The sequence below is a fragment of the Syngnathoides biaculeatus genome, chromosome 2, assembly GCF_019802595.1.
Source record: "Syngnathoides biaculeatus isolate LvHL_M chromosome 2, ASM1980259v1, whole genome shotgun sequence".
NCBI classification, from domain to species: Eukaryota; Metazoa; Chordata; class Actinopteri; order Syngnathiformes; family Syngnathidae; genus Syngnathoides; species Syngnathoides biaculeatus.
The window spans coordinates 18,102,922-18,115,294 of record NC_084641.1 but is presented as its reverse complement, the minus strand read 5'-3'; the positions used below and the strand labels follow the sequence as shown (position 1 = coordinate 18,115,294).

Genomic DNA, 12,373 nt, shown 5'->3' with positions numbered 1-12,373 from the left:
CATGTCATCTCCAAATTCTTCCGGGGCAATTTGTTTGAATGCATCCTGGAGTGTTAAATCAGGGCTCACCCTTCTCAACTTATTACGCACGATCTATTCAACGTTTAAAATAAGTGAGAAAGAAAATGGTACGTCGTCCGCCAAGATACCTGATAGCGTGAGGCAGACTGCAAGAAAAATCACTTCCTGGTTGGTTAATATTTGAGACAGGACCTGGGTTACCTCCCTTGTCCAGACTGATGTCCCCTTCGTGTAAAAAAAATAAATAAAATAAAATAAAATAAATTAAAAATGCAGACTTCGGCGATTTTATTTGCTTTTGAATATTTACGGTCGGTTGAGTGATGGGAAACCTAAATATTTTTATGGATGGACCTTGGACTAGTCAAAATAGTTCACTTAGCCATACGATACGAGTTAGCAAGAGCTGAAATAAACATTCACCCAATTTTCGTAGTTAATAATTATCTCCTTGCTTAAATCCATTGTGGTTCGCTCAGCTTTGACAGGTGTCTTTATGCAGCGAATGATTTCAAACAGGTGTCTCTATTCTAGAAAATAAGTGGAGTGTAGGTTTAGAGGCAGACTAAGAGAATTTTTGCTGATTGGCAGGTGTTCAAATACTTTTGCAGCAGTAACATACAAATAAATATTTTGTTTAAAAAAAAAAAATCCTTGAATCAATCAAAACAAATCAATTAATCAATCATCATCATTGTGATTACCGGCTTTTATTTTTTTAGATTATGACCGGCGGCACGTTGGATCAGCTGGTAAAGCACTGGCCTCACAGTTCTGAGGTCCCAGGTTCAATCCCGGACCCGCCTGTGTGGAGTTTGCATGTTCTCCCTGTGCCTGCGTGGGTTTTCTCTGGGTACTCCGGTTTCCTCCCACATTCCAAAAACATCCAACATTAATTGGACACTCTAAATTGCCCCTAGGTGTGATTGTGAGTGTGTTTGTCTCCATGTGCCCTGTGATTGCCTGGCAACCAGTTCAGGATGTACCCCGCCTCCTGCCAGTTGACAGCTGGGATAGGCTCCAGCACTCCCCCCGACCCTCATGAGAATAAACGGTGAAGAAAATTGATGGATGGATAGATTATGACCCCCACAGTGGACATGCATGTAAGATGAATATGTCGAACCCCTTCATGATTTCAATGTGGGAGAACTTGCAAATTTTCAGTGTTCAAATACTTATTTTTCTCACTGTAAAACAGCCTGCGGATTAACATTGCATTGAGGAGGACAGATTTTAAAAAATAAAATAAAATTTAAAAAAAATTGTCAATCAACATCACCAAGCAGCTTCAGTGCGCAAAAGCCAACATCGTGGTTTGCTTGTGTCAAACAGAGCCATTTTCCTTCCAAACTCAAAGAACGGGTTGTGCTGCCAGAGCACACCTTGCACTTATGTAACAATATGCATTCACAGTGTGCATGTTTGTGTCTGTCCGGTCCAAGAAGGAGAGCCTGTGGTGGTGAGATGGGGTAGGGCACAACACGTTATACTTCTCTCTCACGATCAACGTGAATATTCAGGGCTACATTTGTTTCTTCTGAATAAACTTTATGATGAAACTACACTAGGGACATTAGAAACAGAGCATTAAATATGATGCAGTGGTACAGCAGAACCACATAATGTACATATGATGCAAATGATGTACAGTAGCGACAAATAGAACATTAATATGTAAATATGGTAAACTAACAGGACAAGCCAAAAGGAGAAGAAGGTAAACTAAAATTGCATAGGACTACCACAATGTAAGATGTTGCTTGTGTGTTGAGCATATGGGGGGAAAGTCAGTGCATAATTAAATCATTTGGATTATTTTATATTATTTTTATTTCTCTTATTTGTCAGTACAAGTTGCTTAGCTTTATTTGACCTGTCCATGTGGGTTATATTAGTTTCACTGTAAAAACATCAGATCTAGAGCAATTGAAAAAAATACAAGAAGACAAAATAAAGGAATATTAGCAGATAATCAGTAATTGGCTATTGTGACCTGCTGTGTCAATCCAACCTAATTCTTCAGCAACACTTCAAACGTTTATCAATAGTGTTATCCATTCTGATCAATTTTATTTTCAGCGCAAAACAAAATCGTAGGAGCCGATTGAGGAGCTTCTGAGTCTTCTGAGCACCTGTCAGAATATGCATGGGAGCCTTGCACATTGTTTGACTGGTCCAGATCAATCACTACAAACTGTCAGAGCACATTACCAAAGTCTGCATGGCGAGCCTTTGAGGTGTGTCTGCTCAATGTAACTTTCCCCCACTTTTGTCTCACAGACAGTCTGCATAGTCCCCTCGGGAGCAGAACACAAGACCCAACAGGCCCTCGTAAGAGTTTGCTGGAGCAGCCTAAACACTAAAGCATTTGCAGTTCACCTCGGCACAACTGTTTAGAGGGGCAAATTTGTCCGATTCGAGCTAACTGAGATCAAAGGGAGAGGGCGAGCAAGGTCACATCCCTGTCTGATTTATCGTCAATAAAGAGACCATATGTTGAGCAGGGCCCAGCAGATGCACCTGAGGGCTGCTTATGCAACGCGACTGGCCGCCAGGCTGCACCTGCTTTACGTTAAACAACATGATTGTGGCCCAGCACATGTGGAGCTACTCAAACAGAGGCACTTGTGTTTGATCCTTCAAGGTGAAAACAAAAGGACCATGAGAGACCGAGTCCATCTGTTGAGTCTACATCTGCAAAATAACGCAGCTGATGTCACACACAATCTGGACGCTGGGCTCAATTCAGTTTGTTCGGAATAAATGGAAAAAAAAATTCTCTCTTCTGTATGTCAAAGGTCGTCAATCATAACTTTTCAATACTCCATGGGTAAAATTTGAAGAAACATCCATCCATCCATTTCTGAGCCACTTATCCTCGCAAGGTTCGGGGGAATGCCACGTGCCCAGCTAATTGCAGGGCATGTGGAGACAGACAACATTCACACGCACAATGACAACTAGGGGCAATTTAGAGTGCCCAATTAATGCATGTTTTGGGGATGAGGGGGGAAACTGGAGTGCTTTGGGTAGTGATTATTGCCAAGGGCACCATCTTGACATCCATCCATTTTCTGAGCCACTTATCCTCACGAGGGTCGCGGGAGAGGCGGAGCCAATCCCAGGTGTCATCGGGCAGGAAGCGGGGTAAACCCTGAACTGGTTTCCAGCCAGTCACACTCACAACCACACCTAGGGGGAATTTTGAGTCTCCAATTAATGCACGTTTTTCAGGATTTGGGTGGAAACTGAAGTGCCCGGAGAAGACCCACGCAGGCACGGGGAGACCATGCAAACTACACACAGGCAGGGCCGGTATTTGAATCCCGGTCCTCAGAAGTGTGAGGCCAAGGCTCTACAGCCGCACCACCGTGCCGCCCACCAGCATTACTCATACTTCTGAAATAACACACTCACGCAAATTCACTTTTTATTCTTATAAGAAATTGTATTCATCTATGTGTTCACAAAAAGATATTAAAAAACATGAGTTAAGTGAAGCTAATTTATTTATGCGACTCAGTGTCTAAGATGAACTACGGTACTCTCTCAATAATGCCATCATCATCTGGTCGGTGACGCATCATAACAAAAAAATAAGATTCTCCCAGATTGGGAAATGGCAAACTTTCGTATTGAAATGCAGTTAAAAAAAGGTTCATCTGAAACACAACATAAGTGTCTTGATCAACGGGGGAAAAACTGAGTCGACTATTTGGCAGCAACAAGCACAGGCACTGGCGATTTAGTCTTACTATGAACTAGTCACTGTTTAAAGAAGGGGATATTACACAAGCTGTGAGACAGTGATCAATGCAGCTTGTTCTTCTCTCATTGACGACTTAACGTTGCCTTATTGTACAATGTAGCCAAAACAGAAACATTTGTACCACTTTTCCTATGTTGCCAGAGTAACACTTTGTTGTATGGGACTGGCTATGCGATGCATTCTGAAGCTCACTGATCTGAAGTCTAACACGGTGGGTTAAACTGTGACTTTAGAGCTGGCAAGGTTCCATATAGAGTGAAACCTCAGTTTATGAAATTAATTTGTTTTGAGATTGAAACATTTGCAAACAGAAACTTGATTGCCAAAATTAATTAATTCCAAGACTCCATTCACTAAAATGTTTGCTAGCCAAAGCAATCTTTCCTATTAACTGAAATGAAATAGAACTAATCTGTTCCAGGTCTAGAACAAAGTTCTGTTTATATTTTTTTTATACATATTGAGTTAAAAATACAGTATACCAATGAAATAAGTGAAAAAAACATTTTTAGGAAGAAATAACACTGCACTCACTAATTTCTGAGCAACTTCTGAGCCTTTTTTTTTTTCAAGTAAAAAAAAAAAAAAAAAGCTATGCATAGTAAGTTTGTAACAGTTTACAGAAGTCATGGTTGGGTACGTATTCATTTTTAGTTCACAGGACGAAAAAGCAACAAAAAGTCCCAGATGCATAATTGTAGGTTTCATGTATTTTCAGCAGACAGTAGTGTAAGAAGTACAAGTACAATATTTAGCCTTACTTATAGAAAGTTGAGCAGCATAAATGGAATTAGTTCAAAGCCTAAATAGCACCGCACCGATGTAGGACCATTTTGGATTCAAGCCAGATGATTGCAGCCATCCCACTCACACCAATGAACTGGTATGTCAAAATTAGATGATGTCGCAACAAAGATGAGTATATTTAAAAGGTTAAAATTGTAAAATAACTATGGCACCCATTTTCTTCAGCGGGGAACAAAAAAAAAAAAGTGGTATATTTCCCGTTTCTGTTAGCTTGCAGTTATGGAACTCTTGCCCAACAATGCAAATATAAATGTGACAACATATTATGCACGTGTGTTATTATATACAGCTGTATAGAACATGGAGAGTATTTATAGTGTATTCACTACTGTCAGAGATGTAGCCCTTAAACATTAACGGGACTTAAAGAAAGCCTGCAGACAGAGTCATGGAAAACTATATAGACATTGTTCACTATTATTATTCTTTTTTTTTTTCCCCCCCTCTGACGTTTGAAGTACTGTAAATCTGACAACGCACTTGGTCTCAGTATACCCCGGAAAATTAGATGGGTCGAGCACATGCTAACATTGTTTGTTGTGAATCAACTCAAAATCAATGGCTGATCACAATTTCAGTAAGTGCTGAAGATCATATGCTACATTGCTTTGGACGTAGACTATTTTTGGTGTTGTAGCTAAAGTATTTTTAGTGAAAATAAGTGTCTCAAGCAGCAGCTGCTGCTGACATCCCCATTAGCTTGTGCTGAAGCAGTTTTCCCTGGATCCAAATATAATCATTCATGTATTCATCTTCTACCGCTTATCTGAGGTCAGGTGCCGGGGGCAGTAGCTTTAACAGGGACACCCAGACTTACTTTTCCCCTGCCACTTCATCAAGGTCTTCCGGGGATCCCGAGGCGTTCCCTGACCAGCAGAGAGACGTAGTCTCTCCAACGTGTCCTGGGTCATTCCCAGGGTCTCTTGATCAGAACACCTCACCCGGGAGGTGTATGGGAGGTATTTGAATCAGATGCCCGAGCCACCTCATCCCTGATGTGGAGAGGGCATGCCACCCTTTTCCGACTGAGGACCATAGTCTCAGATTTGCAGGTGCTGATTCGCATCTCAGCCGCTTCGCACTCAGCTGTGAACCCCTCCAGAGAGCATTGGAGATCATGGCTAGATCAAGCCAACAGAACCACATCATCTGCAAAGCGCAGAGATGCGATGCTGAGGCCACCAAACTGGACACCCTCTATGCCTAGGCTTTGCAGAGAGATTCTGTCCATAAACGCTATGAACAAAATCGGTGACAAAGGGCAGCCTTGACGGGGTGAAACTTTCACCAGAAACAAGTGTGTATTATTGCCAGCATAGCGGACCAAACTCTGACACCAGTCATGCAGGAACCGAACAGCCTGTATAACGGGGTTCGGTACCCAATCCCCCGAAGCACCCACCACAGGACTCCCTGAGGGACACCGTCGACTGCCTACTCCAAGTCCACAAAACACATGTAAACTGATTGGGCGAACTCCCAAATATAATCAGTCAAAATAATGGATTAGTACAGCACAACATCAATACAGTGCTTACACAACAGACTGATAAAGTATTTACTAAAAATGCATGCTACAGACAAGCAACTAAACAACTTTAACACACTCCTCAAGCAACAACTCTCAGATTAAAATCGTTTGAAATGGATATGTTAAAACCAAATAGCAGGGATATCAATCTAGCAGCCCAGGTGCAATAACCGGCCGGCCACATCATTTCATGTGGCCGGGAAAGAAAATAATTTGCGTCAACATCTGGAGTAAAATTTCACATCGTAACATGCAATAAATAATGTTGAAGTGTTGGTTTTTTGGGGGGAGGGGGGCACCCTGCCACTTTTTATAATAACTGGAACAATAGTTGAATAAACTATTCTTGACTTCTGATTTCAAAACTCGTTATTCAACATTTAGTTGTGTACACTGTATCTAATTTTATGATCAGTTGATGAAACATTTATATAGTTTCATGGTCATAATGGCCCACTGAGGGGAACCTGTACAAACAATGTGACCATTGACAAAATTCTTCTTTTCTTTGAGGTCTTTGCTTTGTGAATCCTTTAGCCAAATTGGCTGCCTTTATTGCTTCTTTGTTCCACCTTTAGCCAAGCCAAACTGCACAGCGAAATTACAAACACGATTAACATTATCAACGTTTGCTTTTGCTTTTACTTTCTCTTCTTTTTTTCCTAAAAACAATGTGAACAGGCTACCAATAACAATTACCAATAATTTCCAGGTTAACTGGAGAGAAAAAATTAATAGTATGTAATTCACGGAGCAAGTGTTTGGCCATTGCTAGAAAAACCTCAATTAACCCTTTCAGTGTTGATGTCAATTATTTGTGAGGCGAAGAATAATACAAAATCCAGGGCAATATTTTGGGTAAGATTTTCCACTGAAGTTCCACTGCATTTTAAGTGTCCTCTGGCTATAATGAACACCAACAACATTTGACACTTTGCCTTCATGAAGTCGTCCCAATAACCATCACTACAGAATCACCTCAAGTGGAAATTATACACATTATACACATTTGTCAGACTGTTGCCAAAGAAAAAAGAAAAACATTCCAACAAGAAGCATCGCAACACCTTTTTTAGTGAACTTGATTGCCTGCTGTGGCAAAAGATGTGTTGTAACTCGCACTAATGTTCTTTCCTCAGAAAACGTTTAGCTCCACTCCACAGCTCTTCTATCGGTTAGCTGGTCGTTCCACAACTTTATTTCTAGATTTACGTTGAACTGTCCGATTGTCATCATGCAAAAAAACTGACACACTGAAGGATGATTCTTTACATTAAAATCCTCTTTGAGTTGAGTTAAATACATAAGTGCCACTCACCTGCAGCTGGGGTTTAAACAAAGTCAAGTGTAGTAGCACAGCTACTCGCACAGTCTATGTTGTAGAAACTGCCGTTCTGTCCATACCCTGAGGGCAGGCACAGAGACAGACAGGGGTGGGGGGTGGGTGTGGGGGATGGTGCACTGCACAAGGCCAAGGAATATTCAAATCCCAACACTGACTGCTGATTTGGATAAGAGCTGTTCCAAATTTGACACAGAGAAGGATTTGTTTGAAACTTTTTTACTGTTTAGGGGAAGAGGGGAAGAGTGGTGTGCGCCAGGAGGGAGGCTGGTGTGTTGATATAAGAAGCAGATGTGAAATATTCACAGTTTGGAAGAAAAACAGACAAAGTGCTGTTCCACTCAAACGTGGAAAAACAAAAGCTGCCATTGTAAACTCTAATGTCATACACCTGCCTTTAGTTTTACTCAGAATGAATGGAAGCTCAATGAAAAGTCATGCTGCAATCAAAATGAAGTACATTTTCAATGGTTACCTACCATGGAAAACGGCAACTTCCCAGAAAGACAGCCTTCCAAGTTTCGGCGGAAGAATTTATCAATATTGACGAGGTCCAATAGGACAGTTCAGAGTTCTGGTTCTGACTTGATTCAACCTTGCTCTTATGCGTGTAAGAAGAGTCTCACTCACTTCCTGGCCCGTATGATCGTGCTGATCCAGCAAAGATGACAGGGGATGTCTTCACTTTGTTTATGACAGCAGTCTGGCAGCAACAAACACTAACACACAGGCAGAAAGTCATAGGATCCGCCCACCTTCCCAATCACACCCACACAAGCTCACACACATCTACGCTGACTCATGTCAACTCCCATTTTTGCTCCCTAAAATTCTGGCTGATCCACACCACACCACGTCACTTTAACCCCGACTTAGAAGGTAAACTCTACTTGTATATTTGTTTGGTTTTATTTAGGATTTCATTTGGTTTTCAAGTTAATGTCTTTGTCATACAAACTGGAAAACTGTGATGTTCTAGTTGTGCCATGGGTCACAATTGACTGAAATCAGATTTGATCAGCAGTCTGTAATGAAAATATCAAGGAAAAGTTATAGAACAGCTGGTTGATAATTATAATGGTCTTGTGTGGCAAAATCTGAAGAGTGAATTAACTGCACAATGACAACTATTATACCTAGCGACATCCCGTTTTTTCTATTATCACTTAGCATTTCACAAGGAACCATATTTGGTAATGCAAAAGACCATGCTCACTATGAGGCAGTCTAATGATTTAAGGCCATGTCTGATTTGTATTTGGTATCGTGGCTACAGCATGCTTGGAACATGGCAATACTGGAATTACTACCTCGTTTTGACAGTCGTGCCATGGAGGAAATGGGCATTGATGTTTTGATGTCAAAATGAGTGCTATTTTCCACATGTAGCAGTTAAAGAATTTTGAAGTGATGTCATTCCTAACGTCAAGTTCTAACTTTAGATAAAGCGCTGTGCAGTAAGACCACCCCTTTGTTTTTCAAGCAAATCCGAGATGACTACATTTAAATCCCTCGCAATTAGCTAGCTCACAAAACAACGGGGAGCCCCCAAGGCAGACATGGGAGGGCACGGCGCATGTTTGAAGTAAGGTGAAGGAACGGATGGCTCTTAATGCCTCAACCCCCCCCCCGCATCAGTTGTTCAAAATAAAGCGACCTGTTGAATCTGTGTCCCCCACGGTCGGCATTAATTAGAGGAGGCGACTCTTAAAAGGAGTGGAGGGTAGCAATGCAATTACCGTGAAGGATTAGACCCCACTGGCAATGTCATTGTTGGGGGAGGAATGAATAGTTGGGGTGGGGGGCCTGCGTCGGCGACCCGACCTTGGCATTAACCCCCTGACAGACTATGAGCTTTGAATTCCACCAAGTCTTCCCAGGAAGTGTTCAGTGTAAGGGAAAACAAAGGAAAGCAGTAGTGTGAGGATAACAAGGATGAGCACGTCAGCAAGAGAAACAGTGAACAGACCCAGGATTAAAAGCAAATATTAACCCAAGATAATGCTGAAACTTTCCACATATTCTTGGTCGGTAGGCTGGTTGCTTGGTTGGCTTCAATTTTGTAGAGTAAGTGTGTTGAAGTTGGCAAGCCATAGTCATACATTTTGAGTTTTAAAAATCTCCACTGGCTCTGTAGCCAAGCCAGGCAGTATTAACATCACATTAAGATGCAGCTTACATGAACAAAACATGATTGTCAACTTGTATTTTTGTTTTGTTTTTTGGGGCTCGGGGCAGGGCTTGTTATCTTAACTCCTCCTCGCTTGGAGCATTCTCTTAAGTCTTTGAATCAGGACTAGTGAACCCATACAAGGATCGTTTTCTTTTGCGGACCAGTCATGTAGCCTCCTCCTGTTATTCCCCATCTGTTGCAATGCTTCCTGAATCCTGACCGGGATGCTCATGCGGGGGTGAATTGACGTGATTTAGATTTCCTTGTAAAGACATCGTATACAATGTAGAGTAATTGTTCCAGGATCTGGTTGATGATTCATTTATTCAGATTTTGAATAAATTTTACTAACAGTCAAACTTAACTCCAGGTTTAAACTGTCGGAATCATGTTCAAACCTGTATATAAAATTTCCAACAAACATTTTCCTGGGCTTCTCTCTATGTGTCATATTGGCAGACGAAGTTGAGCTGCAATGTCATCTTCATTATCATCATCATCGTCATCATCATCAATGTCTGGAAAAGTACTAACTGGCAGAAAACTCTGATTAATGCGCAGCTGACAAAGTGTGTGAGTGTCATCTAAGAGACAAGCGGAGAGCTTGTTGGAGCATGTTGACGTCGCAATTCAAACTTAATCTTTTTTTCCAGTGTTACATTTGGTTTTATATGCTTCAAATAAACAAAAGAATAATGATTTTCATAGTTAGTTAATTAAGATAAGGCCAGCTGAAATATCAAATGTTCTTGCTTGAAAATTAATTTTTGAAAAAGGCTTTGGAAAATTAATTATTTTCTTTATAAAACAGACAATGGTTGCCCATTGGACACATCTATTAAGTGTAGACAACCAAATAAACAATGGTGGACAGTGTTGGTGTAGTGTTTGTAATGTTTGAGTACCGTATATGAAAATTAAACCACTGTGTCCCAAGAGTCATATTACTTACACATTCAAAATCCACACAAACACCTACATATAAAGAGTTGGTGTATAGATTTTGGGATAAGAAGTGAGAGAGCAAGTAGCTGGTTTACATATCCATAATGTTTCTTTACAAAAATGCACATTAATCAGAATCTGCTTTATTGGTATTATTAAAAGGAACAATATTCAGTTTTCAAACTACTAGCAATTACTTGAATATAGTTTAATTTCAGTGCAGTCAATCAAAAATATAGGAGAGATTATTAACAATTCCAACCTCAGCCACGTAGATGTCTGGTTATAGGTCACGCCACCATTCCATAGCTTTACCCTAGATTTGAATTAGACAGCTTTCCAATTACATCTTTGTAACTTTTTTTGCTAACCTGAATTAGATAATCCAGCCAAGAAAGTACAAAAGTCTACATTGCGAGAGGCTGTGGTACATCTCAACGAGCCCCCGTGCGCAAATGAGTGAGAAGCCATTCCGTCACATCACATGTCACTACACACTGATTGGCTATTCTTGTACCTTTTTGGTCCCATTGCTTTAGGATGATCTCTGTCAGCACAACTGGCAGGGGGCAGAACTGAAGGGTTTAAAAACAATCTGCTACGATAAGAAAAGTTGAAATTTCAGAATCCAAATTGTGACGCAAAGAAGACAACTGTGACAACACACAAATCTGTGGAACCCAGCTGTTTGGCGGGATGGGCCTGTTTCCATGGCAAGCCAAACGTTACAACTGGTCTTGTTTGGTCCTGTTCTGTTGATGCTCACAGGATGAATGGGGTAGGCAAAAAAAATAAATAAAAAAAAAGCAAGCTGGGACTAGCACCAAGCACAAACTAGCACAAATCATTAAAAAATGATTGCTTGAATTTGAGATTAAACTCAAACTATATCCCTCCCAATAAAGCTTGCAGGTGGTTTTTAATATTGTGGATTTACAGTAACCTACAGCAAAGTAATCCAAACTGACAACAAAATATCTTTGAAACACAAGGAAGCACACTTGCCAAAGTGATGAGAGCAACAAGATACCAAGGAGAGGCACCTGTGTGTGATTGAAGTTTTCCTCCATCCATCCATTTTCTTAGCCGCTTATCCTCACAAACCGGAAACGGGAGTGCCCGGAGAAAACCCACACAAGCATGGGGAAAACATGCAAACTCTACACAGGCGGGGCTGAGATTGAACCCTGAACCTCAGAATTATGAGGCCAAGGCTTTACAACTGCGCCACCGTGGTGCCCTGGTTTCCTCCCACATTCCAAAAACATTCATTAATTGGACACTCTAAAATTGCCTCTAGGTGTGATTGTGAGTGCGGCCGTTGTCTGTCTCCATGTGCCCTGCGATTGGCTGACAATCAGTTCAGGGTGTACCCGCCATCTACCTGATAGCTGGGATAGGCTCCAGCACGCCCGCGACCCTTGTGAGGATAAGCGGCTCAGAAAATGGATGGAAGTTTATTGGACGGATCTTTGAACAAACCCAGCAAAAGTGATAAAATATGTCTAAGAAGTGAGTAAGATGAGATGCAATGGATGTCCAACTTTGCCCAAGAGTTGTCTAACTAATACACAATTACTTTGCTCTTGGGGAGAACAATAAATCCAGCGGCAGGACTATAGTTTGGTCACTGCAATGTGCCCGTTTTCTATTTAAGGATTGTTGAAACTGATGCATAACTCTGAAGATCAAACGATATGAAAAGTACATAATCTGATGATAAATCTTTTCTTACCGTAATAGTCCAGAAATAAAGAATAAATATGAGGTGTGGGGTTAGGG

At 41.1% G+C, this 12,373-nt stretch overlaps 1 protein-coding gene across 5 annotated transcripts in view; it reads right to left on the bottom strand.

Moving 5' to 3' along the window:
- Window positions 1-12,373, bottom strand: part of plekhg5b (pleckstrin homology domain containing, family G (with RhoGef domain) member 5b) — a 75,858-nt gene that overhangs the window by 39,498 nt on the left and 23,987 nt on the right. Inside the window, exon 1 of one of the 5 annotated variants that reach the window (XM_061838820.1) lies at window positions 7,953-8,183. The exons of 3 other annotated variants lie outside the window; for them this stretch is intronic. In XM_061838820.1, the coding sequence (XP_061694804.1) occupies window positions 7,953-7,955 (3 nt within the window). In that variant the 5' untranslated portion in view covers window positions 7,956-8,183. Of the gene's footprint in view, window positions 1-7,449; window positions 7,524-7,952; window positions 8,184-12,373 lie in introns of those variants that run through there. One more of the 5 variants, XM_061838840.1, reaches the window with a different exon arrangement.